Consider the following 27,868-nt stretch of genomic DNA (forward strand, 5'->3'; position numbering starts at 1 on the left):
AAAATTGGTATGGCATTTTGTAGAAATCACTAATCAACATCTAAAAACAAAATTTAAAAAAAAATTCAATGTCCCATTTTCGAAAATTTGATTTTTCAAAAAAAAATTTCAAAATTTTGTTAAAAAACCAAAAATTATTTTTTTGGAAATTTTATTTTTGGTTTATATTTAAATTATATAAATGCTTCTTCACAAAAAAGTTTCGTTGAAATCGAATTAGCAGTTTCGGAGATAATCGGATTTGAAAAAAAAAAACGGTTCCATAGCAGGTACCGTTAAAAATGATTTTCAAAAAAAAATGTTTTCATTGAAAGATAGACCTTAGCTTAAAACTAACATTTGAATTTTTTAAACAAAATCGTTAGAGCCGTTTTCGAGATATTTCAATTTTACTAAAATCGCTGTATGACAAGTACCGTTATTTTTGGTCCAAAATAATTAATTCCAAAAACCCCTCTGTAGAGTCGCCAAATAACAAGTGCGACATATGTATGTGAGAAGTACTAAAAGTGCGACAAGAACCGTGAAATCTACTTAACCCAAATCCATTCATCAACAATGACACCAAAGTGAAGTTAATATCAAGAAGTTAAGTACTTTTAATAAGGTTTAGTTATTTCAGAACTTCACAATCCATCAGAGTTTCCACTTTGAATAAATGTAGGTTGACAACCCTGTTAGCCCATTATGTTTATTTCTAAAGTTCAGACAGACAGAGTTCCTGCTGTGTTTTTTCATTTTTCTCTCAAATTTATTCAAAATCTCGAGTTTCGATTTTTTTTAATGAATGCTAGGCTAGCCTTATGGTTACCTATATCATCATCCACACCATTCCACAGTTCTTTATACAATAATACACAAGAAGTAGCAAAGATGGAACCTATACCTATGCTATATGGAGCTAAAAAAAAAATAAAAAAACAAGGACGAATGAACCCATCAGTGAAATTGGGCTTCTTGTATATGCCAAGCCAAGCATTGTCGCATCAGCAAACCCAAACAGCAATGGAACGCACAACAAGCCTTAAAAAAATGTACAAAAAATAAAAAAAAAAAATTGATAATGGAAACGAGGGCGGCGTAAATAAATATAAACTCAACGCGGGGCTATGGGCATTATTACACCATCCACTGCTGCTTCCACTGCTCCTTCTGGCTAAAAACAGTCAACGAGGGCGGCAGGCGCATAAAAAGTGGGATGACAGAGCCCCCTTGTGTCAGAGAAACACAATATCCAATTTAAAGAGAATATACAGCCCACAGAAGTCATAGCGCCTTGGGGCTATTTAGACTGCAGTGTGATGTAGGAGGGGGGGTAGATAGTGGTGGTGGTGTGTAAATTTGCTTCAATTGTACAACCAACTCTCTACCATAGAAAAAAGGGAGAAAAAAAGAGAGAGAGAGAGAGAGAGAGGGTGAGGGTTTGATGGGTATCATTGTGAGGGTTGTCTACGACTGGGTGGCATTCATTTCAATAGCCATTGTTGTCGAAATAAAAAAAAAACACCACACCAACAGACAATAGCCACACCAAGGAGTTGTAAATAATAAAATATCCTAGGTATTTTTTTTATTTTTTTTGTTTTGTTTGAATTTTATTTTATTGAGAGAAAAGGGACAGGGAGGCCTGTTGGCTAGGCCTGGCCTGGCCTAGCTTGGCCAAGCGCAAGCACAGGACGTATACCTACTACGACGTAAATTCCTATGATGATTGTGATGGGTGTTTTATAGGTTAAGGCTATGGACTGTTTGGTCATAAGATGACCCAAGGGAAGTAGTCAGCAAAAATGAGTACAAACGTTCTCGCAGGATTGTTTTGTTAGATTTTTTTTTTTTATTTTTTCTACGTTTTTTTTATTTTTTATTTTACTTTTGTGTTTTAATCATTTGAATGGAAAAAAAAGAAGGAGGTTGGCTTTGGCTATCTGTGTAGGGGAGAGTGGGGCCAAATGTAACACTTTTTTCTAAAATCGATGGTTCTCCTACAAATTTGAAAGTGGGTCAACCAGACCTTTTTTAAATTAAAGACCCATGTTTTAGCTTCAAGATCCATCATAAAAATTTAGCAAAACATAACGGTAATGTTGAAAAATAAAGCTTCCAAAAAAAAAATCGTGTTGTTTCAACTTACCCCACATACGGGGCAAAGTGTAACACATACCGGGGTAGGTTGTACCAAGAACTAAAAATAAGAGAAAAATACCTTTATTTGTTTATATTTATTTATTTTTAATTAATAACAATAAAAACAAACCTCAGTCATGAAATTTTGGTGCAAATTTGTAAAAAGTGGAGCAAATCCAAGATTTCCAGAGAAAATTTGACAGTAGTCTTAAATAAAAGTTATAAGAATTCATAAATTGTTTTATAACCTTTATGAATTCAAGTGGTGGTTCAAAAATGTGTTTCCAATTTCAAAATAAATACAAATTCAATAACAAGCATTCATATTCAGGGTTGTTAATTATATTAGGTAAACAATTTTTCAGTATAGGTAGGTTTTTACATGGTACAACTTGCCCCGGAAAAATGTTACAACTAACCCCAGCATGAAATTTGGCACATAAAATCAATTTTAAAAAAAGCGAAACTGATATAGACATAACATATACACGCAATTTGAGCCAAAACACAGTTGCATATAACAAAAAAAACACTTAGCACTCTATCTTTTTCGGGTTAAGAGGTAGACCAAAAATAAAATTAAAAAAAAAAGTTACAAACATGCATTTTTTGGGCACCACTAGTGTAACTTCTCACCCTGTCGTCTAATCTTCATCTGAAGAAAATGTGCCGGTAGATATGCAAAAATTGAGCCATTTTTCTCCTTTACGCGTTTCTTAATATTGAAAGGAACATCGCTTTTTTTAGCTGTTAATTCTTACCCCTGTTACATTTAGCCCCACTCTCCCCTACACAGAATGAGGGAAAGCAAGAAATAAAAAAGAGAAGCAAAAAAAAAAATGGAATAAAATAAACGGAATAGTAATAAAGCATTTAAGGACACTTTTGCCCGCCAGTTATGGCACATTTGGAAGAAGTGTAGGCGACAACGTTGTTTGTATACGATATGATGGTAAAGCTACACAATTATTATTATTTTTTTTATGTGTTTGTGTGTGGGTAGATATTGTATGTGTGTTCACATTCATACACACAAAAGCTGTTGTACTAAATAAACCGATTAAAAAGTGATTTATTTATTTAAGGCTTGCCAAGAAACGCACGTTCAAACCGAAGAAGAGAGATAGAGTTCAGAATATAAAAGTGCTATATTGTGGAAAGGACATTCGACTGTACGACGATGCCGCAGGAATGTTTATGAAAATCTGATTAAAGTAGAATCTAATGGAGAAAAAAAAAATAATAACAAATTTTCAGCAAGTGAATAAAATTTTGTTCTTATTTTTTTTTTTTGTGGTTAAAGTAAAAATTATGTCCTGATTGTGAGAAATGAGTCTTTGAAGACACATTAAATATGACCTCAAGGTCGAAATCGGTTTATTTTGTCAAGATTTATTATCATGATGATATTTGATGTATCTTTTTTACCTACCCACTCATCCATTTTCTTTAAACCCAACATTTCCTTAAAAAAAAGTAAAAAAGGATAGGTATCATGGTGGTATAATTAAAAAGCAATAAAAGAAATTTAATTGCACAGTGTACAATGATATGGAAACATATCGTTTGTAATTGATCTTAATATTGTCCAAGATAGCAAATTACACCCTCGACTCTTTCCAATAAAATTGAAATTTTTTGATATATACAAGAGTCAAGAGAAACAGCAGTTAAATGGATTGGATGTTTTAGCAGATTTTTAACTTTTCTTTATGATAATGTTGTTGTAGTACATATTTACTGAGCATCATCTGATGGCATTCTTATTATTATAAGAACTCATTTATATAAAATTCATAAACACATCAGTTTTAAAAGTGTAAGTAACCTTTAGTAACCAATGAATCAAACATCTACACAAGTGCTTTTAGGTACTTTTCGAAGAAAAAAAAAAGTTAATGAGCTACAAATAAAATCTTAATCAATATTTTTTACTCATAATAGAAAACAATTATTCTCACAATTAAATGTATTAACCCATTTACTCCCAAAGTCATTTAAAATTAAAAAATCAAATTTTTGGTAACAAAACCTTATTAAATACGATCATAGGAATACAAAAAAATATTTTTAATATTTAAAAAAAAGTAACTAATATGTTTATTAAGCTGCACCCAAGCAGGTACAATGGGAAAATGCGGGTTATAATTTTTTGTATGAATTTTTTTAAAGCAAATTTTTTGAACGCTAGAAGTTTAGAATGTTAGTAGATTTAAAGAAAAGAAACACATTCTGAAATTAAACGACCTACGTTTAAGGGTTCAATTTTGTGTATCTTTAGGTGTGTGGAACAACATTACACTAAAATCTTTTTAGAATTTGCGACTGCGACTTTGTAATAGTTCCAATCGTTTGCCAGTTTAAAAATAAGCAGTGATGTAAAAAGCGGATTGACAACCTGGTGGTGAAGTTCTACTTTCCATACCCTTACTATCCGCTTTTGCATATAATTCTATGCTTTCGTTGAAAACGTCCATTTTACTCTTTTTGAAATATTTCTCCTTATTGACTTATAGTAGTCAACATTCAGTCCTGGAATCAGGTTTATAAGGTTTTACCCATATGGACTGTTTCGAGTATTGATGACCAATATTTGATCAATTGTAAATTTTTGTCTTCACCTACTATGTTTTTGGTATGAAATGGTCAAAAGATGTGTAATTTTAGCCATTTTTTCTTCGATCGTCTAATTTGGTTCTCATATTTACATTGCTTACTTCAAAGTTATTGCTAGCATTTATTGTCAAATCACCCTCATTTATACACGAGCTTGGTTGATATTATCTAAAGATCAAACCAACATCAGCCTCGAAAACAACATCTCTAATAACTAGTTCAGTGTTACCTGAGAAGTCGCTGGCGAACGGATCATTGTTCAAATTTTCAACCTGCATCTACATATTTACATCGTCATATGGTCTTTACTCTGCTGTTATATGCTGCAAGGTCAAACACGGCATTTTGGATATTTTCTTCGCTCACATTTAGGAGAGACAGACATAAAATGAGGCTTTTGATATTGATTTGAAATTCATTCTAAAAATAAAAAAAAATTAGAGATTTTCCCATTGTACCCCAGCGGGTACACCTAACTTCAAAGTTACTGAAATCGAGCAGTAACAAATTTTGACTTTATTTTTCTCTTTTCCCTGTTTATAGAAACTATTTTTAAAGTTTTTGGGAAAAAATAAAAAAAATATGTAAAAAAAAATATTTGATTTGATACCAAATATATAACAACCTCCAAAAAACGGCGAAAACGCTAATCGTACCTCACGCCTAGTAATAAAAAAAAATCACATTTTACATTTTATTGTAATAAACAACATGTTGTCAACATGTCCAGAGACCAATAAAAACAATATTTGGTCAAAACAAATGATAGATGGGTCAACGGTAAAGCGATATATTCCATGAATTTTTTGTACCCAAGCGGGTACAGTGGTAGTAAATGGGTTAAAGTTTAAAGAAAAGTCAAATAATTTTTATTAAAATTTAATGAAATAAAAAATAGTAGATATTGAGTAATTCTTTAAAAAACAATTATTTGTTCCTTTTAATTTTTATTTGATGAGTTATTTGACCAAGTGATTACTTAATTAAAGATGTTTGAGAAAATTTCAATTTTTTTTTTCTCATCGGCTGTTTTGGTCGTAATGGTGTTTTAATGAAACAACAATTTCATTAGTTTCCCGTTTCGATGGTGATTGCCATCCTCCTTAGGGGATCTTTTATTATTTTTATTAGTATTGTTTTATTTTATTTTATTTTATTTTATTTTATTTTATTTTATTTTATTTTATTTTATTTTATTTTATTTTATTTTATTTTATTTTATTTTATTTTATTTTATTTTATTTTATTTTATTTTATTTTATTTCATTTTATTTCACTAAGCTTTCTTTACAAAGACAAACTTAATTCAAAGTGAGCAAAATCTTAATTTATATGTCAAAACAAAGCATTTTTTATTAATCTTCTTTATGATTTTCAAATCATAAAATAAAAAAAAAAATAATTCATTTCAAAAATGAAATTCCTCTGTCTGCTTTAATTTGGTGAAAATTTTAATAAATATTTCAGTTTAAATTAAATTTTACACCCGCATGGTGACATTTTCGAATTAATGAAAACCATAAACTTTTATTATATTTTGCGTGGCACCAAAATATGTACAAAAAACAAAAAAATTATGTGAGCAACTCGAAAATGCTCACACTGACATAAAAATAAAAAGTCATGATCCCTAAAGCAATCTGCACTCTCTTTAAGTTTTCACATAAAAAAAACCCTCGAAAACAAAAAAAAAAAAAAAAAAAAAAAAGAAAACTCATAAACTGTGAATTCCTTTTTTTTTCTTAAATAAAAGTTAAATAAACTTTACGAGTAGGTCATTGAAACAGATTGCTTTAATTCGAAAAAATTCAACCTTTATTCAAATTAAGTTGATGGAAGACTTTTAAAATTTTATTTTCTTCTCCGCCCTTTCTTCATCACGTTCATAAGAAGATATAAAATATTTCAAAAATAAGAAATTTTCATAATAAAAATGCTTCAATAAAAATTTGTCGTTCTAGGAAGAAATTTTTGTTAGCGCTAATTTTATAGCTCTCGATTCATTAGATCAAAAATTTGCAAATCATCCTCGAAAATTAAAAAAAAGGAAGACAAACTTTTTCTCCCACTTTTATGTTAATCTCAATTCAAAATTTTTCTTTCAAAGAAATTATTTGTCAAATAAAAAAAAAAAAAATGGCTGACATATTACTTCCGATTCGTAAAGCGACACAAAATCTCTTTCATCCAACCATCATACCAATACACCCCTTGTGTGTCCTTAATCCGCAATCATCATTGTTAAGTGGTCCTCATTAATCTCTGTCTTATTCGATACTTTTCGAGCACAAAAAGGAAACTTTTTTTTTGTTGTTGCTGCCAAGCATCCTCGACAAAAAAAAAATAAAATGTAATAAATTTAAAGCTAGTTGACTTCGAGTAACCTAATTCTTCGTCCCAGCAAAACCATTCACATCCCCACTCAAAAAATAAGGAAAAAAACAAAAAACAAAAACTGGTAGAAGGAAGAAGGACTCGCTCGCATCACAATAGCTTATTTAAATTTTAAATCAGTCCTTAAAGAAAAATCGCTGAGACGAAGACACGAAAATTTATTGATTCAATAAATTATTGGCCCTAAAAGCTTGTGTTTGAGAGGCGACACACAAACAAATACACACACACACAAATACTTTAGTCCTTTTTATCCCTCCATTCAAAGAGTGACAAATTTTTATATACATATATAAACATTTTTTTGTAGGTATTGTAGTACCGCCAGGGGCGGACTGGCCCACCGGGCATTCTGGATTTTTCCCGGTAGGCCCTCGGGCAAGAAAACATTTCTTAAAAGCACTTGAAGTTCAATTTTTAAATTCACTCACGTCATGCTTCAAATCGGTTTCTGGCCTTTTTAGTCAGTATAAATCTATTGGGCCCCTTATGGATCTTTCGAGAACTATAGAATTATGTTTGTGAGCCCCCTATGTATGTTTCGAGGCCCACAGAATTATGTTTGCGGCATTTAAGTCAACGTAGGCCTCCTATGGATCATAATGGGCCTACCGAATTCTGTTTGTGGGTCCCCTATGGATTTTCAAAGGGCCCCATATGGATATTTCGAGGCCCACAGAATCATGTTTATGGCGTTTAAGTCAATGAAGGCCTCCTATGGATCTTTAGGGGCCTACCGAATTCTGTTTGTGGGTCCCCTATGGATTTTCAGGGGGCCCCATATGGATCTTTCGAGGCCCACAGAATCATGTTTATGGCGTTTAAGTCAATGAAGGCCTCCTATGGATCTTTAGAGGCCTACCGAATTCTGTTTGTGGGCCCCCTATGGATTTTCAGGGGGCCCCATATGGATCTTTCGAGGCCCACAGAATCATGTTTATGGCGTTTAAGTCAATGAAGGCCTCCTATGGATCTTTAGGGGCCTACCGAATTCTGTTTGTGGGCCCCATATGGATCTTTCGAGGCCCACAGAATTATCTTTATGGCCTTTAAGTCAATGAAGGCCTCCTATGGATCTTTGGAGGCCTACCGAATTCTGTTTTGGGGCCCTATATGAATCTTTCGAGGCAAAAAACAAAAAACAACAAAAACTTAATCTGTATAGATTTTTGAAAAATCCAGATCCAGATTTTACTTTCTCTCGATTAAAACAGTGGTGCCAAGGTACTTTATTTGTTGTGTTAAGCCTGAACTACATCAAAACACAACGTTAAAAAAGTACAAAAAGGTAAACACGATGTTTTTTCTTCTTCCCCCTAGTAGCTTGTTTGTATATCTCTCTTTCATTTTTTTTTCGATTTTCACAAAGTTTCGATTTGTGAAAAAACAAATACACTGAAACGATATTTTATATCCTTTCCGTAAGGTAGCTCTTCGATCACATAGTTCCTGTCATTTTCCGAAAAAAAAGCTCTTTTGACAAACAATTGAAATTTCAAATACATTCGATTTCCTATAAGTCGTACTGTATCACTAACAATTCTCGAGCTACTTGTATTGTTTCAACCGTCCTTTGCTTCAACAGTACCTAATCTCCCCTAATTAGAGATTAAGGTGACAAAATATGAAATAAAAGTAACAAATTGAGTTTTTAAAAAATATTGAACTCTTAATTGTTTTGCAGCAAAAAATATTTTGATTTATTAATTATTTCTTATTATTAAGAAATGTTTTAGTGAAAGAATTGTAAAAAACAAAAATCTATTATGAGCGGAGGGAGCAAAATACAGTTGCAAAGTCGGGACTTTTCGAAATTTCGCAAAAACTGCATTAAATCGAAAACCGTAAGAATTTGAGATGAACAAGTTACCAAATTCTGAGAGTCCTTAAGTTAGCCTTTCAGCATATTTCGTTTGATCCATTACTTTTGGGACACCCTGTGTATACAAAATATTTAACAAATTTTTAGCAAACACGAGTTGTACTATAATTACGGTGACCATATTTCTGGGAGCAAAACCCGGAACAAAAAACATTATAAAATCGTAATAGAATGCATAGATAAAGAAAATATCAAAGCTTTTTATGTACCTGATAACTCACAAAAATATTTTTAATTTAATTTTATAAGAATTTTAATATCAATTTAAAAAATGATATAAAATTTAATTAATTTATCGAAGTACCTAATTTACCGGTTCAGTAAAAGGTACTGTTGGTAACTGTTAAAAATATTATTTTTTTTTGTGAAAATCGTGAAGTGTTGTTTTTTAACATTATCATTTTATTTTAAAAGATTTTGAAATTGTGAAATCTTAAATTTTAATTTAACTTTTAACATGTAATTAAAAGTTTTGAAATTTTAAAGGGTTCATTATTCAAAAAACTTTTTCTTGTGAAGCTTTAACATGACAAACAAAAGCACTGGATAAATTCACGAAAACTTTTAAAAATAAATGCTTTTATTTGAAAAAATAAATGATTTTTAGCATTTACATTTTCCAAACTTGGTCAATTAATTAAAAGTATGTACAATTAATAAAAAAGGACTATCACCGACTAATTTCTATAAGTCGGTTAATGTGGTTGCAGTCCTCGTAAAATGCCACATGTTCCGAAAAAATAGATAAAACATCCTTAACAATTATTCCTGACCGACCAACCCCTTATATTTTAGAAAAAGAAGGTGCAATAAATACGAGATCGTTAATAAAACGTTAAAAAATATTTCTAATATTTTTTATTTATATTAAGAACATAGGTACATACATTTTGAAAAAAAAGAGCTTGTTTCTAATTATTTTTCGACCACTGTATATAAAAAAACAATTTCTGCATATCAACTTTTATTTTTAAATATTTCGAGGAAGTAAATAATTATGTAAGTATTTTGTGGCCCTTTTCCTAAAAGTCCCGGAAGGCCCTTTGACTCCCAGTCCGCCCTTGAGTACCGCGATGGATCTGTAAAAAATTGACAAAAATACTTTTATGCTTACTCACAAAAATAAAGAGAGAAAATTTTATTTAAAATAACACAACAAAACGGAACAAAAAAAAAAAGAAAGAGTGTTTTCAACAGAAAAAAAACATTGCATACGAACGAGTAGGTAAATGTACACGAGAACATACATATCCTGCGGATCACGCTTCGTGGACGACACTGCATTTAAATATTTTGCCAACCAATCAAAGGACAATAGAATGTCCTGACGTGAAAATAAAAATTTGTCTGACTTAAGTTCGACGAGGTAGGTATAAAAAATAAAATAAAAATATGAAAAAAAGGACGAAAAAGTACAAAAACATTCGAAAACTCATGTCAAAAATATAAAAATACATAAAAGATATTTTTCAGTCGACGTTTTTGTGTTCTCTCCATCGAAAGTTCCGGCTTAAGGGTAAAAGGGGTGAAAAAAATGATAAGGATTTTCTCCGGAGTAGATATATCAATTTTTTTTTTGGGTGTGTGTTTTTTTTTTTTGAAAACATTTTTACAGGTAACACACACAGAATAAATAGAGACAGAAAAAAACCGATGGAATAATAAATTGAAAGGAAACAATGGGAGGCTGAGATCTGCCTCTGTAATTCTATAGGAATCACTTATTCGAGCGGATTGTGGGGGGAATTGAAATTTATTTATGTACTACTATACCTGCAATTTGTGAATATTACAGTATTCATTACAAGAAAAAAAAAAGAAATAGGTTCCGAAGAGATTTAATTTTATAAATAAAAAGCCTGTTATTTAATATTTTATAGTTTTTGAACTTCTATAAATTCTGTTAACTATCAACTGAAAGAATGTAATTAATTTATGAGCAAATAAAGTGGTGTAGGGAATATAGATAAATATATTCGAAACACTATTTTTTAATTTAATTTGTTTTTTTTTTAATAAATATTTAAATTTTAGTTTCAGTTAAAATAATTAAATAGACAAAATCTTGAAAAAAACGTAAGTATGCTCGAGTTATTTATATATGTTTTAACAATTTTAAGTGCGAAAATTTGAAAAACGTTATAAGAATTTATTTATTCAGGCTAAGCTAACAGTTTTTAAATCGGTGATGATTTTTTTTTTAGAACCTTGTCGAAAAAAAATATTTATGTGGCTGGCCATAAAATATTACATTGCACACGATTAAATCTTGGGTCGATTTTACCCTCTTATGATACTATGATTGAAAAAATCGGTGTTACAATGGAGGCAATGAATAATTGTATTAAAGCGCTGAAGAAATTTAAATTTGTGATTCTTATTTGAAAGAATTTTGTTTTCAGTTTATTACCTAATTAATTAACACTGAGGACAAGGAAGATGAAGTTGTTGTTGAAGTTTCAATGAACATTATTTGCAAATTGTCCGAATACACTGTGGCGTAAACGTGATCTTTTTAGTATTTATTTATTTATTGGATTTTTTTTTAAACTGCATTTGAAGGAGTGGTGGAAAAGATGACGGTTGATCAAACTAGAAATTTTATGTTCATGCTATATTTTATAATGCTGAATAGAACGAGAAATTTTCTAAAATTTCACACGTACCTCACGTAAATTATAACAAGTTTTAACTGTTTCATTTGTTTGTATAAACTGTTACAAAAAAGGGTGGTAGTGTAGTAAAATTTGGTATACTATTGTTTTGTCATGTAAATAAAAAAAAAAACAAAAAATTGTATTTTAGTTTTTCATGCGAGTAAGGGAAGGTGGCCTAAAATGGCCCCCCTAAGGAAAATGTCCCATATCTCGAAAAAAAAGTAACATTCAAACTTAAATGCCATATATACTTTTCAAAGTTTGATATATTATTCTCACATTTTTTTACTTTGCGAGTTAAGACGTCTATTGATTTCACTGATCAAATTTACCCCGGTAAAATGGCACACTGTCCAAAATACGTGATTTTAAATGAAAAATCGAGTCAAAGGACTCCATTTCCATTTTCTTGGAACAAGTTGTACTAATCCCCCCAGATCTTTCTACGAGTCCTTTAAAACCCTGTTCGTTTATTTAAGCAACCATTTTCAGTATATAAAGATGAAAATATGAAAGTAAGTATAAAATGGCATGTGAAAGTAGGTATGCCATTTTACCCGAGTACTAGGTATTCCATTTTGGGTTTTTTGAATTTTTATGTTAATCTCAATTCAAAATTTTTGAAAAGTATACCTATGAATTTAAACTTTATACCGAAAAATCTAAAATCGTTTTAAGCCTACTTATTTCAATAAAGTAATAAGAAATACTTCATTCATACATATAAGCATTAACTTCTTTTTCCAAAATACAATGTTTTTTATACTTTTTTTTGCAAAAAAAATTTCACACAATTTTAACAAGTGTACTTTTTGAGGTGGTTTGAGACAGTTTGACCTGCCAAATTTCAAATAATGACTTGAAGTTGCTAAAATTTCGTCGATTTTGCCGATTCGATTCTTCGATTTCTAGCAAGGGGGCCATTTTACCGTGGGGTGTCATTTTAGGCCACTTTCCCCTACGTATTTTTTTGAGGTATAAGGGAGTATTTGCAATTAGTACCGAAACACCCTGTATATTCTGTTTTTTTTTTTTTTTTTACAGAAATGAAAAGTTCGATTTAAAAACTTAATTTTTTTATTATGCAATGGAATTATGTTTTTTGATGAAGGGGCATTTTGAATGCTAAGTAGTGATGGGAACTATCGAATGATTTGAACTATCGATAGTTAGTAACTGAATGATTTGAACTATCGAATAGTTCATTCATTCATTCATTCATTCGAATAAAAACTATCGAATAAAACTATCGAATAAACTATCGAATAAACTATCGAATAAATACTATCGAATAAACTATCGAATAAAAACTATCAAATAAACTATCGAATAAAAACTATCAAATATTCAGTTGCTATTTAAAAATAATATTTTATCAAGTTTTTCACTTTTCATCCGATTTCATTTTAAAGAAGCATCCATCATACATTGAAGTACATAATATAAAAATCGTAAAAAAAAATAGTCGAGAAATGACCACTGGAAAAGATTTGTTTCCTTTTCTTACACTTTTTATTTTTGCTCGTCCACATGCAAAATTGCAAATATCAAAAGTATATACATACCTACCTACAATAATCCAAACCAACCACACAGTTGCATCATATTTTTGTCTAACCCATTCACAACCCTTTACAAAATCCACTTGTTGACACATATACCTGCTGTTTGTGCGTGCGCGAATGTTTTGCTTCTTCCGGCGCCATGTCTCGTCAAGTAATTGAAAAGATGGGTTTTCCCACTAATTAGGTTCATAAACTATACACTGGCTGAACAATGAACATGTTCCGCTTCCCAGGTCAAAGAGTTATTTTTTTCTCTTTTGTCACTTTTTTATGACACCGCACTGACCGACGGATAACTTCTTCTTTCATGCACCGTGTTGCCTTTCTTTTTCTTTTCTTTACCGCCTTTGTTTTGAAAATATGGGCACTCCAACATAAAACACATAAATTCAGTCCTGAAAAACTTTCAAGATATCATTTGGAAGATCGCACAATATGTGTATCATCATTCATCTTCCTTCAGTCCTTCCTTCAAATGCAGATAGAATCATTTACAATTAAATTGTGAAATCAAGAGAAAAAGCAAATAGTAGAGAAATAAAATTATGACTGAATTAAAAAAAAAAAAAAAACAATCTAATAGACTGAAAGAAAACAGTAAAAAAAAACAATCTAATAGACTGAAAGAAAACAGTAACTGAATATGAAAAAATTCAAATGAAAAAGCTATCGTTTGAAAAAACTATTCAAATGAAAAAACTATCGTTTGAAAAAACTATTCGAATGAAAAAACTATCGAATAAAAAAAACTATTCAAATGAAAAAACTATCGTTTGAAAAAACTATTCGAATGAAAAAACTATCGAATAAAAAACTATCGAACGAAAAAACTATTCGAATGAAAAAACTATCGAATGAAAAAACTATTCGAACGAAAAAACTATCGAATAAAAAACTATCGAACGAAAAAACTATTCGAATGAATGATTTTAAACTATCGAATGAATGAATATTTTACAACTATCGATAGTTTGATAGTTTTTATTCGATAGTTCCCATCGCTAATGCTAAGATACCTATATATAAAACTATTTTTTTTTTATTTTCAAGATTCAAATTTTTTAGATTCTGGTTATTAAGGGGGGAAAACCCTCTGGAATTTTTTAAATTTTGCATTATTAATTTTTTGCCTAAAAAAATGATTTATCAACCGAAGAAACTATTTTAGGGGTCTAAGCCTTAAATGAAACCTCAAAAGTCACTAGATAGTCCTGAAACCCATGCGTTCCGAGCCTACCACAGTACAAAAAAGAAAACTTTAAACGAATTTTTCTCGAAACACGTTTTTTTCCGCGCCGTGCAAGGTAACTCAAAAAGTAATAAAGCTATCGACTTGAAATAAAGTGCAAATTACTCGTTAACTCATTGCATGAACCTAAAAGTTCAATTCAATTTTCACAATAAATATTTTTTTTTAACAATTTGTTTATAAAAAAACATTGTGTTTTTTTCGTTTTTTTGGTCTCTAATTTTTAGTTTACACTTTTTTTTGCTAAATTTAGGTTCATGCAATGCGTATAAATATATTTTAATGGAAAAAAATTTCTCTTTTGATTATGAATAATTTACTGGAGCTGGGCATTGCACGGCGCAAACGCAAGGCATCAACTTTAAACAGCTGTAAAGAAGCCATTTTGTTTTTTTATTACTTCAAAAAAATTGTTCTAACAATTCATGATGTCAATAATATCATGTATTTTTCCAAATTTTAATTAATGCTTTCAGTTTTCCAAAAAAAATTCTTGAAAAACCCGTTGTCCAGAGGGATTTCCCCCCTTAAACACGATTAAATTATAATTATATCCTTCTTTTGTTCAGCAATTGAGGTTATAAAATCATTTTAGGTATACATCTCCAAAGAACAAATTTACTCAACTGTTTTGGTTCTAAATCCTCCAATTTCCGAAATTTTCACACATTTAAAACAAAAAAAAAAAAAAGGATTTGTATCCCATTCTTAACAAATTTGTATTCAAAATATCATTAGCAAAATTTCTAAAAAATTCATCCACCCATTTTCAAAATATTTTAATATTTCAAAAAAATTCAAAACATGGTTTTTCGATAATTTAATAAAACCCCTATATAGAAACTGGTGAATTCATTTACTAAAAGAGAGAGAAAGAAAACGGTTTTACAAGTGACTACAATTAACTCTTTTTAAAAATATTTTTCATGGGACTTTGAATAATTTATTGAGATTGTTGAACATAGTGAAATTGGATAATTATTTTGTTTGTTTTTTTGCACATTTTGTTGTAAAAAATATTTTCTTCGACCTTCAACATATTCGAAAAATTTATTGTTTCGTATACCTACTGCTTTATTGTATTTTATTGTTTTTGAAATATCAAAAAAATGCAAGACTGGCTACATTAAAAAAATGGCATTATCTATTGAATTCATATTCAATAAAAAAAACGAGTTAAGTTTAAATATTTATGTACCTAACATTTGAAGCCTTGATTGGGTTAGCAACGCATGAACCTCAAGATTTTTCTAGTGACTTTTTTTCACAAAAAAATTCTCAAAAGTTATTTAAAATTGTTTTGAGAATTAAAAACAAAAAATTGTTCATTTTACTTTTTATTTGAACTCGAAAGAATGATTTAAAAAAAAAAACAATTTTAAACATTTAAAGCTGCCTCAAATTCGTCAACTAGCAATAATTTTTTTTTTTTGTTAACAAATGAAATTAAAATATTAAACATGTTTTTAATAAGGTTTATTACCTGCACTATCTACCTTGCTTTTCCCATTAAAAATTGGAGTTTAAAAATATTACTTTTAATGAATCCTTCCTTAAAACAGTAATTCAAAATTATATTGAATTGGATACGAAATAATAAGAAAGGTAGGCCTAAAAACTCCTGGTACAAGCAAATGCAAAAACACCAGCATTCAGTTGGCCTCAGAAACGGAACAATACAAAACCGGGAGGCTTGCCGCCGATTTCTGAGGTCAACCCGGCGAACCCCACAGGCGGATCACTAGTGTGAAGCAGTAACGTGGGAAGGTTATGATCCCCTCGACATCGAGATCATAACAGCGCCGAGAAAAAGGAAGAAGAAGAAGATTGAATTGGATACTTTGAATCATTTACATAATCTTACATCGTTTACCGTAATGATAGCAAACCTATTGCGGTAGTTGTTACTGTTAAGGATTCAAATTGACTTATACTCTACTTTAACCTCAAACAATTCTATTAATAAAATATTTCTACATAAATTCTGAAAATTCCTTATAATTTGTAACCAATTCATGTGGCTATAATTAAAGCAAAAACAATTATTTTGTATACATTTCCAAGCACTCTACTTGTTCGTTTCTATAAAGTGATTTGTATTTCTAACAAATTAATTAGTCAGCCAATAAATTCCCTTGTTTTACATCCTTTGTGTCAAGCAAAGGTCCTTAATTAATTTTCGCTCAAGGGGGTATCTAAATATTGAATTCCAAGTTAAGTGGTTAAAGTGGTCAAAATGGTTGAAGTGGTTTTGTTAAAAGGCTAATTTGATTGCGCATTCTATATTCTATCTATTCGTATACGTATAGGTATATCTTAAAGGACATTCTGTTTACATCCTTAACCGATTTAATGTTTAATTGTTGATACAAAAGTATTCTTTAAAACACTTTAAGGAACCCAGACTAAAAAATAAAAAATAAAAAAAAGTATCCTTTTTGTCCTTCCTACTGTGTGCGTTTCACATTCAAATCAGTTACTATAAAAGGATCATTCCAGCGTTATATTTATTTTAAAATAAAAAAACTTTTTTTTTTGTTTCCATTTTCATCCTCGGAATGACTGCTTTTGTATTACCTCTATACGTTCCTTTATCGTTCACAAAATGATTTCTCTTTTCTTTTTGGTACATATCTTTGCAACAATTTTATTTATTGTACCACCCAACTGTTTGAGCTTCCATTCCAGCCTCTTTGTGTAGTACATTTATCCCATCCTTCCCCCAAAAAAAAAAAAAAAAAAAAATGTCAGTCAAATTCAATAAATCAATTTTGATTTCAAAACACTCTCACGTAGAAAATACCCCAAGAATATTTGCCCACTGGCAACAGCTACAGGAGCATTATAGGAGCAAAAAAAAAAAAATCATCATTTTTCTGCTATGTCAGGAAATTTTTCCGAATCGGAATATTTTTAAAGCCATTTTTGAGATACACGTACTTTTGGTCTATTTTGTTGTACTTTTTTGGCAGATAACTGACGTGTGTGTGTCGTGCAAAAAAATGTCAACCTGCCCAAAAACACCAGAGATACTCAACTTTTTCAAAATATTCGAATATAAACATTCTTCCTGCAGCCAAAAAAGAAAAAAAAAAAAGGACTCACACCCCGAAAATGGAACATGAATATTATGTAAATCTTATTGACATGGATTTCCATGCCAGGACTTGTTGTTGTTGTTGGGGTAAAACCTGTCCTCGGAGTCGGCAGGATTCAGGATCACAGCAAAATAGGCATCGAAATAGGCTTCAACTCGAATGGAATGGATGGAATTTGGATCTGAATCCAACTCTCGCTCAAATAAACATTCCTACTTACTCGCAATTCATAGGGGAGGAGGGGGTTTGAGAGAGGGTATAGAGAGTAGTCAAGGAATTTGCAATTGCCGTTATTCGATTTGTTTTATATTGTGTGTTGATTATGTTTGGTTGCGGACTATGTGTGTGTGAGAGGCCGATGATGATAGCAGCAGCAGTATCAGAGGAATGTTAATAATGACGTTGATATCCTTGCAACTGCTGCTCCAGTTAATTGTGGTCCTTTTGTTCGTAATGTGATGATAATATTATTCTCTCCTCTCGAATTAAGAACGCTTGCTATAGCATTCCTGGAATTATCTGTGGCTTATTGCTTTGGCATTGTGTGCTCGTATTTTGTATATGGCAAACAATTTGTTGTTCTCGCACATCCGGAAGAGCATCCGGAAGGATACAGCATCAGCGGTATAGTTGTATAAAAGTGGGTGGTAGATGGAGGAGTGAATTTCATGCGAATATAATGACAACTTATCGCATTGTTGTGTACTGGTGATGGACGAGCCAAGAGCACCAGTATGCTATTGAGTAGCTTTTTATTTCAATTTTTTTTTTGTTTGTGTGTCGTATCCTTTGTAGAAAATCGTGACAGGAAATTCTTAGAATTCAATTTAGAGCTCTCTTGGTGATGGAGAGGATGGATTAATAAATTTGTTTGGATTTGATTGTTAGAGATACAAAATAATGATAATAGTGTGGGGCATTATTTGCATTTGTATGGTTTTCTGCGTGGCAGTTAAATGAATGTTTATTTAGTTAAGGGGGCGTATTATAACAGGATATAGTGGGAAAGAAAAGGCAACGAAGCGAGAGGTTAGAAAATCAAAATAAGCTCTTTTCTCAACGATAAGCTGGGATTAGCGTCGGGTATTGCATAATATTTTCGCCATTATCTCTGCTTTTATGGTGTTTGTTTTGATTAAAATATTTTGTATAATATAAACAGAGAAAGTATGGAAGTAGGTTAAGGATATTTGAATACTTACAAAAGAATTATATAGGTTTATGATGCGCGGGTTGGTGGTCGGTCGGTCGGTGTGTGCTTAGAAAAGGCACTTAAATTGATTACTATGCTATATGGATGGTTTATCATTTTTGTTTGTCACCATCAGCACTTTATTATTGAGTTAACTTTTGTGCTGTTTGTTGTTACTTAATACTTTGGAGCCTTTTGTTTTTATTATGTAATGGAGATTATATATTATGATTAGCCTATGGGTAGGTATATTTCAATTTTGTGAAATTTTCTATTGTTATGGGAAAATTGAAACTTGTGTTTGAATTGTATTGATAACATTAATTGACTTTAGTTTTCATAAAAAGACTGAGTTATTATTGTTTGGTTGTTATAGTGCAATATGCAGTATGTAACACTGCACTGTTAATATATTTGGGTAGGTATAGAGTTAAATCAACAAGAGCATTCAAACAATGAGAATTCATGATTGACCCTTTTTCGATAGAAAAAAATAAAAAGTATAATATTTGACTAACTTTTTGTACTAATCCAGTAACTAGACAATATTATCTGTCAAATAAGCCATAAAAACCTAAAAAAATGATTAAATGTAACATTCCTTACGATTTTTTAAATATATGTTACTTGAGAGTAACGCTGGGTTAGAAAGGTTTAAAACATTATAGAGGTGATAAACGACGACAGAATTTTAGAATCGGACACTTAGAAAGATATTTTTAGCTTATTTTTACCGACTTCCAAAAAGGAGGAGTTATTCAATTCGTCTGTAATTTTTTTTTTTTTTATGTTTGTTACCGCATAACTTTCCACAGAGTCAATCAATTTTGATAATTCTTTTTGTATTAGAAAGCTAGTGGCTGCAGTGTGGTCCCATTTTTTTTCGTTCAGTTAAAGCCATAGGAACTATTAGAAAAACTATAAAACCCCGTTTTGAATCATGGAAGTCGGTTTTGTTTTTTTGATAAAAATGATTATTTACACTGGCCAAAATACAATTTGATGCATTCCTTTGGTTAAATTTCACTTTTCATCAGGAAAAAGTAAAAAAATATAGCTAAATGGAAAAACTTTAGTGAGTTATAAGTAGATCACACAAAAAAATAAAATAGAGCCCAAATTTTGTTTGAATTGTTCGCAAATAGCCGTAACATGTTGGTCTATTTTGGTAACGCAGTTGTTTTTCTTACAATATTATGATAGGTAACATCATAATATCTCGTATAAGACGTTATACTTGAACATTGTTGCTAAATCAATGAGTTTTAAACTTTATTCCAATCCCCAGTAAATACCTACTTATTTCACATAACATTTAATTAAATAAAAATATTTTACACTGTGCCCCAAGCAAGGCACACAATTATAGCTACCCTGCGTCACTATTTGAAAACTAACATATAAAGTTACTGCAGTTTAAATATGTACTTTTTTAGTTCGACTTGTTTTAACTTTTAATATAAATGATACATATTGGTCAGAGATAATAAGCTAGACAAATTAATAGCTTCAAAGTCAATGAAAGAGCTGAGAGTGTTTATTAGGTTTTGTTATTTTTATTTTATATTTTTTATTATTAAAATGCTTTATTTTCAAAAATAGTTTTTTTACAAATTTGATTTTACATACATTATCAAAACATGACCGAGTGCCGTCTGTTTGAGTGGTAACAGTTTTTTATTTTTCTAAGATAAGTTTATATAAATATCACAATATTTGAACATTTAATGTTGAGCATACAAGGACTTTACATTTAACAGGAATGGGATATAATGCATCCAGGACGATGGGGGATTGATTTGCACAAAGTGCCCGAGTTTTTGAAGTGAAAACTTCTTTAGTATCGTATAGTGATTTGAAACAAGATGAAACGAAAACGCGACACGAACATTAAACTTGTTATAATTTTTTGTTTTAATAGATAGATGAATGAAATTTGTACTGTAGATAGGTAATTAAATAAACTATAATTTTACAAAATTTCAAAAATTAGAAAGATGTTCTATTTCTACACACGTTATATCTTTTGATCTAGTGCACATACAAATTTGATTTAACTTTAATACGCATGCTGATAACATAACCTTTTATTTGATATATCACACATAACGGTACGTGCTCTACAAGTTACACAATCTTAAATTGAAATAATTGAAAAATACCTCGAAACACCTGTGGAGATCTGTTGCCGATAACGTGTAGGAAGTACCGTAATATCAGTTTCAAATTTCGACATATTTGGTTTAAAAAATTCTTACTTTTTTTGTAGGCATGGTAGAAATATGATTGATACGTCATATAAAAAGTGAAATAAGCTTTCAGATGATACAAAATTTATCATAGATGTTATTTAAAAAAATAGATTTAATGAGAGAAAAAAGATTGATTTTTGTACTTTTTTGATGAAAAAATTTATGAAGTTCAAAAATTTGTAGCTCTTTTTGTAGATGTTGTATAGACATGGTCGATATAAATATTTTGAGCTGAAACACTAAGCTTTTGGGTGATATAAAATGTATTTTAGGTGGGTGGATTTAAAGGTGATAGAATAAAAAAAGGTAAACTTTTTCGATTTTTTTGCAAGAAAAATGATTTTTTAAGGTTTCACAACTTTGACAATGACAACATTTTTGCAATTTGCTTTTTTAATAACTTTGAAATTTACGGTATTATAAGATATTTACAACAGTGTTACCGCTATGATACGTTACCTAAAATTACAAATTGGTAAAGCAGTAGATCTATTTGAATGTTATTAAATTCAATAAAGTTAATGAAATTCAGCTTATTCTGGAGTATTACCTTAAATATTACTCATTTATTACAGTTTGAAATTTGCTCTGAATGATTATGCCAAGTCATCTAACCTAACCAAAATATAGAGAAGATTGCAGAAAAAATGAATGGAACTTTGACACAATTTAACATACCTACCTAATACATACATTCATAATTTAAAATCTTGTGAAAATTTTCTTTTCTTGGGTTGCTAGTAAAGCCAAATTTAAAAAGTTTCGGTTTCTTTTGTTTTATGCGCATTATTTCCTAATGTAACCTCAAAAAGGTATATAAATGAAAAGAAGAACCACACTGTATATTGACGTTTTCTAGAATGACTTTAATTTCCCATCTAAATATGACAATTCTTATATGAGGTTAGTTCACAATATATAAATGGAAATTTATAGTACAATTCACAATAGATATTAATATAATAATAATTCATAAATATGTAACAGTCTTCCCCACTACATAATGCTTTGATAACGAATTACTGGACGACGCACTCGTTCTGATCTCCTTATCTCGGTTGTTTGTTCTTGTCTCTCTTCACCTTTGTTGTTTGCAGCAGCATCACAATCAGATTTCTCTACGGTGATTTTCGTTTCTCCTCCAACATCTACCGTTGTCTTTACGTTTGTCAAGCTTTCATTCATTGTTGCTAAGTTGTTCTCTTTACCTAGTTCTTCTTGAATCGCCGCCGCCGTCATTGCTGGTTGTTGCTCTAAGGAAACAGATAAAGGTTTATAAGTGTTATTACCTTCGACCAGTGTGGAACGAATCTGGTCAATATGCCTCCGGTAACAAGTTCCGTCAACATCCACTAAATAGTGCAGAAGTCCCTCGCGTTTAGATATTTTCCCAAACTTCCATTTAACCTCCTTGTTCTGGTAGTAGCGCACTTGCACCAGATCCCCAACTGTAAAACTTCGCTTGCATTCAAAACTCCTTTCCATCTCCCCCTCGTGTGGTGCTGCTGACTTTAGCAAATCAAGTCTCGTTCGGAAATTAAATTTCAACATAGATTCGGCTGGACTCTTCCCCGTTGTTGTCGATGGAGTTTTTCGATACTGTAAAAGTAGTCGGTGTAATTTCGTATGCAAATCTCCAGGGTCATTTACTGATGATCGTAGGCCATCCTTCAAGATTCGCACAAAACGTTCGGCTTGTCCATTCGTGGCGGGGTGTGCGGGAGAAGAGAGTTTGTGCTTAATACCATTTGATATCAAGAAATCGCTAAACTCTTTAGAAGTAAAGTTTGTGCCGTTATCTGACACGAGTGTATTCGGTAAACCAAACCTTGCAAAAACTTCCCTGAGTGCGCGAATTGTGAAAGAGCTAGTTATTCTCTTCATTGGAAAAACTTCCAACCATTTCGTCTTCGCATCAACGATAACCAAGAAGAAGTGTTCCATGAATGGTCCAGCAAAATCGATATGTATGCGCTGCCAAGGTTGGGCAGGAATATCCCAAGGATGATTATTAGCTTTGCTTGGTTCGGTAAGTACTTTCGCACAATCACGACAGCTTTTTACCATCTCCTCAATATCGCGATCTATACCCGGCCAGTAGCAATAACTCCTTGCCATAGCTTTCATTTTAGTGATCCCAATATGAGCTGTGTGCAGTTCCTGTAACACCTTCAAACGCAGTGTTGATGGAATCAGAATTCTTATTCCTCTGAAAATGCACCCATCTTGCAGCATTAGATCACTTTCCATACCACTGTATGGCGAGTTCTTGAGAGAACCCCCTGTTTGTAGTTGGATGAACAGTAAGGACAGTTCTTTATCCCTTTTCATCTCTTTTAAAATTTCGGTTTTCGTAACGGGTAAAACATCTTCCCAAAGCTGATAAACTTCTTTTGTTTGGTGTTCTGAAATTTGATTTTCTATCGGAAACCTGGAAAGATAATCAGCATTAGTGTGCTCTTTAGTATTTTTGTATCGAATATTGTATTTGAATCCCCTTAAAAATAGTGCGTAATGTAGTAAACGCTGAGCTGTAAGAAGTGGTAAATTTTTCTCGGGGCTGAATATTGAAGTCAAAGGTTTGTTGTCTGTAATGAGGGTGAAATCTCTCCCATAGCAATAATCGAAGAATTTGTGTAATCCCCAAAATATGGCAGTTGCTTCTTTATCTAGTTGACTGTAATTAGTTTCGGCTCTTGACAGACTCCTTGAAGCGAAAGCGATAGGTTTTTCACCTTGGTTCGTTGAGTGCGATAGTATTGCCGAAAGTCCAACTGGTGAAGCATCAGTGGCAAGTATGAGTGGCAAATTTTCGTCAAATGGAACGAGAACATTCTCACTCACGATCTCCTTTTTTAAAACTTCGAACGCATGCTGGCAATCTGGAAGCCATTCAAATCGTTGGTCTTTTCTTAGAAGCTTGTATAATGGATGCAATTTGGTAGACAACTCCGGAATGAATTTGTGGTAGTAATTAACCATGCCAAGAAACTGCCGTAGCTGAGAAGAATCTTTCGGAGGCTTCATCTCAGAAATAGCATGTACCTTATCGGGTGTTTTGTGTAGGCCATTCTTGTCTATTTTATGTCCCAAATAAATTACACTTTTTTCAAACAGTCTGCACTTAGACTTATTTAAATGAAGATTGAACTTATGTAGTTTTTCAAGTAGGCAGTTGCATCTTTTAAGAGTCTCTTCTAAATTTCGTCCCATAACAATAATATCGTCGAAAAAACAAGCTGTTCCCTCGAGATCATTGATAATATGTTGATCCATAAAGCGTTGCCAAATGTTGGGTGCGGTTTTAACTCCAAACATCAGCCTATTCACTTTATATAGACCTTTTGTTGTGCTTATTGTCTGTAATAGAGCGCTCTCTTCCGTCATGCTAAGATGCAAGTAGGCTTTGTAAATGTCGAAAGTGCAGTAGTACTCACCGTACTTGAGTTTTTGATACAGTTCTTCGATTTTGGGAATAGGGTATTTATCATTTACAATGAGTTTATTCAAAGTTACCTTAAAGTCTGCACATAAACGTATTGACTTGTCTGCTTTAATAACAGGCACGACAGGTGTTCCCCAATCTGAATGTTCGACTTTTTCAATGATACCATCATTTTCCAGTCGAGTGATTTCATCTTCAATGAGAGGTCGAATAGCATATGGAACCTGTCTTGGCTTTACAAATATAGGAGATGATCCTTCTCGTAGTTTGAGCATACCTTTCACATTGGGTATCGTTCCAATTTTTGATTGAAAAACTTCAGAGTGGTTTTCGAATATTTGTTTCTTTAAATTGACGATGTCTTTATTCTCTGTAAAGATATTTAGTGCATTAATTTGTAAAATGTTTAGTGCTTGAACCCATTCTCTTCCCAAAAGTGTACTATATGGCTCCTTTACAATGTAAAGATCGCACATAACCTTGCGCCCATTGTACCCTACTTGTACTTGAGATTTCCCATAAGCTGGAAATGTTGTATTGTTGTACGTTTTCAAAATAACTTTTGTAGGTGTAATTTTTGCTTTTGGCCAAAGTGATATAAATGTACCGTAATTCATGACCGATATTGCTGCACCTGTGTCGAACTCCATGGCCAGGGTTTTGTCGTTGACTTGTAAGGTTATGTAGTACTTACCCCCACGAGTTTCAACTTTTGATGCAGGGTTTTTATTGCTATTTGGGGCTAAATTAAGCACGTTCAATTCGTAAGGCTCGTCGTCACTCTGCTGTTTATCATCTTCATCCTCAAAGTCTTCATAGACTTCAAGTAGATTAGTCTCTCTGGATTTTGATTTCATACACACTGAGATCACATGACCACTGCAGCGACACTTTTTACAAAAAAGATTTTCTGCACGACATTTGTTTGCAATGTGATCATGCTTTCCACACCTATAGCAAATCGTTTTTTTATCCTTTGGAGTAAACCTTTTACTAACATTCATTTTTGCGTTTGATCTCGTACTCTGTACAGACGAATTTTTCGCATGCACTTGGTGAATATTTAGCATATTGCGGGTCTCTGCCCTTGAAGTCTCCATGGAGAGTGCGTATTCAAAAGCTTTATCCAAGGTCATTGTAGTCAATGTTTCCCTCAGAAGCCTTTCTTTAATGTCGGAATCTCTAAGCCCTCGAATGAATTGTGATCGAAGATGAGTTGAGAGAGTTGACTTTTTGCATGCCTCACATGTAAAATTGCAGTAAGCGCTCAGCTTTTTTAACTCAGCCATGTAATTGGATATCGACTCCCCCTCGTGTTGTAGTCTGAGCAAAAACTTATGCTGCTCAGTAATCTCATTTGGTTTTGGGCTAAGGTGATTTTTCAGGAGTACCACTAACTCATCGTAAGTTTTTGCGTCAGGCTCCTCTGGGGCTGTTAAGTTTGAAAGAAGTTGGTAGTATTTGGCGCCAATGCAATTTATAAGTACTTGCCGTTTCTTTGTAGCATCTGTAAGACTTCGTAGTGCAAGATAATTTTCAAGTCTTTTAATGTAGTTGTTGAATGGTTCTTCATTTTCGTTATATTGTTCGAAATGTAAATTTGGTGAGTTGGGAGTAGTTTGCAAATTTTGTAAAGCATTTGTCAATGCTTGAATAATTTGCTGCGTGGTTTCAGTCATCGCAAAGATTTTCCTTAACCTCTATAATCCTCGTCGCCACTAATGTAACCTCAAAAAGGTATATAAATGAAAAGAAGAACCACACTGTATATTGACGTTTTCTAGAATGACTTTAATTTCCCATCTAAATATGACAATTCTTATATGAGGTTAGTTCACAATATATAAATGGAAATTTATAGTACAATTCACAATAGATATTAATATAATAATAATTCATAAATATGTAACATTTCCCAAAAGGTTTAATAAAGTTTTCGTTTCTTGGCAAACGAATCAATTTGAAATTTTGGATTTATAGGTTCTTTGTTAAAGTTGATTGTTTTGTATTTCGATACTTGTTTTGAAAAAGTCAAAATGAGACTTGATATGGAAAAGAAAGTAAAATTTATAAAGTCTTTTAAAATTGGCATTTAATATTGGCATCCATTTTTTACAAGGTTCACAGGACACATATGAATAGGAGAAAACTTTCAAAATGAACCGGTTCTATTAAAAAGGAACCTTTATAACTGGACCACCTCCTCCACAAATAGAACCAATTTTCTTCGATCCCAAGACTGGTCCAACTAGTCAGGTCTTACATACAATTTGTTATTATTGTAACAAGTTCCTTATTAGCGTAATAGGTTCAAATTATAGAACATTACTGAATGCGATAAAGAAAACAAAAGAGCTGACTTAAAAACTTGATCCAAGCTGACTTAAAAACATAAATTGTATTAAAAATATGACAATCATTACTCGTCGTTGTTTGTGTTAATTAAACATTTATTTTAATAGTAAATATACGATATTCTAACTGGCCCAAAAAGCTCCAAAATTTCCCTTATTGGTTAAAGTTAAAAAAAAAAAAATTACCATAAACTTGAAGAAATGCTGAAAACAAAATTCTCTCAAAATTTTCAACACGTTTAAATTTGAAGAAAAGAAATTCTTATAGCTAAAGTAGATTTCAACAAAACATCTGGACCAGTAGTGTCTTCACAATAACCTCTCTTCAATATGATCCCAAGTAGAATCAACAACAACTGATGCCAAAAAACTTTCTCCACTTGGCAATTTGGTAAACAGGTGCCCTCCCAGAATAAAAAAATCCTGCCTTATTCAAAAATGCACCTTCAACTTGTATCCGGTTTAGTTTTTTTTTTCTATAGAACATAACATTCTCCATTCTAAACTACATCAAACATAATACACATTTGGTCGAAGAAAAGTGAAACGTTTAAAAAAAAAAAAATAACAAAGCTAGAAATGAGAGCACATATGATGCATGCCACCAGAGCAGAGCACACATATTCTTTCCACGAGCCGACACATCATGCTGCAGATGCAGTATGATACATTTTTAAACAGTTTCAATGGAGAACTTTCACCGCACGAAAGTGCAACGCATGTTTTCTTTTTTTTGTACGTCAGCCATGCATATGTAAACTCCATCAGCTATCAAGAGTATATCAGAGCAATGACTCAAGGATATGACAAACAGTAAAGCTCCAACGTCATATAAAAAACGAAATAAGAAAAAAAAAAACAGGACACTTTCAAATGCATTCGCCTGATTCATCTGATTTTTTTTTTCTCATTTTTTGTTATTTGTCAATGGATAGAGGACTTCCTGAATCCTGAATCCTGATGTGCATGGTGCTCTCGAATCTAAGAAATTATTTATGAAGTATTTTGCTGGAAGAGAAGAGGAACTGCGAGTGGTACAA

At 31.7% G+C, this 27,868-nt stretch overlaps 2 protein-coding genes across 2 annotated transcripts in view; both read right to left on the bottom strand.

Annotated features, from left to right (window-relative positions):
- The window catches only part of LOC129906709 (uncharacterized), a 125,337-nt gene that overhangs the window by 52,311 nt on the left and 45,158 nt on the right, over positions 1–27,868 (bottom strand). The window lies entirely within an intron of this gene.
- LOC129906708 (uncharacterized protein K02A2.6-like) lies at positions 21,860–26,315 on the bottom strand. The gene has a single exon (XM_055982594.1). The coding sequence runs from the start codon at positions 26,151–26,153 to the stop codon at positions 22,026–22,028; it is 4,128 nt and encodes a 1,375-aa protein (XP_055838569.1). The 5' UTR covers positions 26,154–26,315; the 3' UTR covers positions 21,860–22,025.

Source organism: Episyrphus balteatus, chromosome 1, assembly GCF_945859705.1.
Source record: "Episyrphus balteatus chromosome 1, idEpiBalt1.1, whole genome shotgun sequence".
NCBI classification, from domain to species: domain Eukaryota; kingdom Metazoa; phylum Arthropoda; class Insecta; order Diptera; family Syrphidae; genus Episyrphus; species Episyrphus balteatus.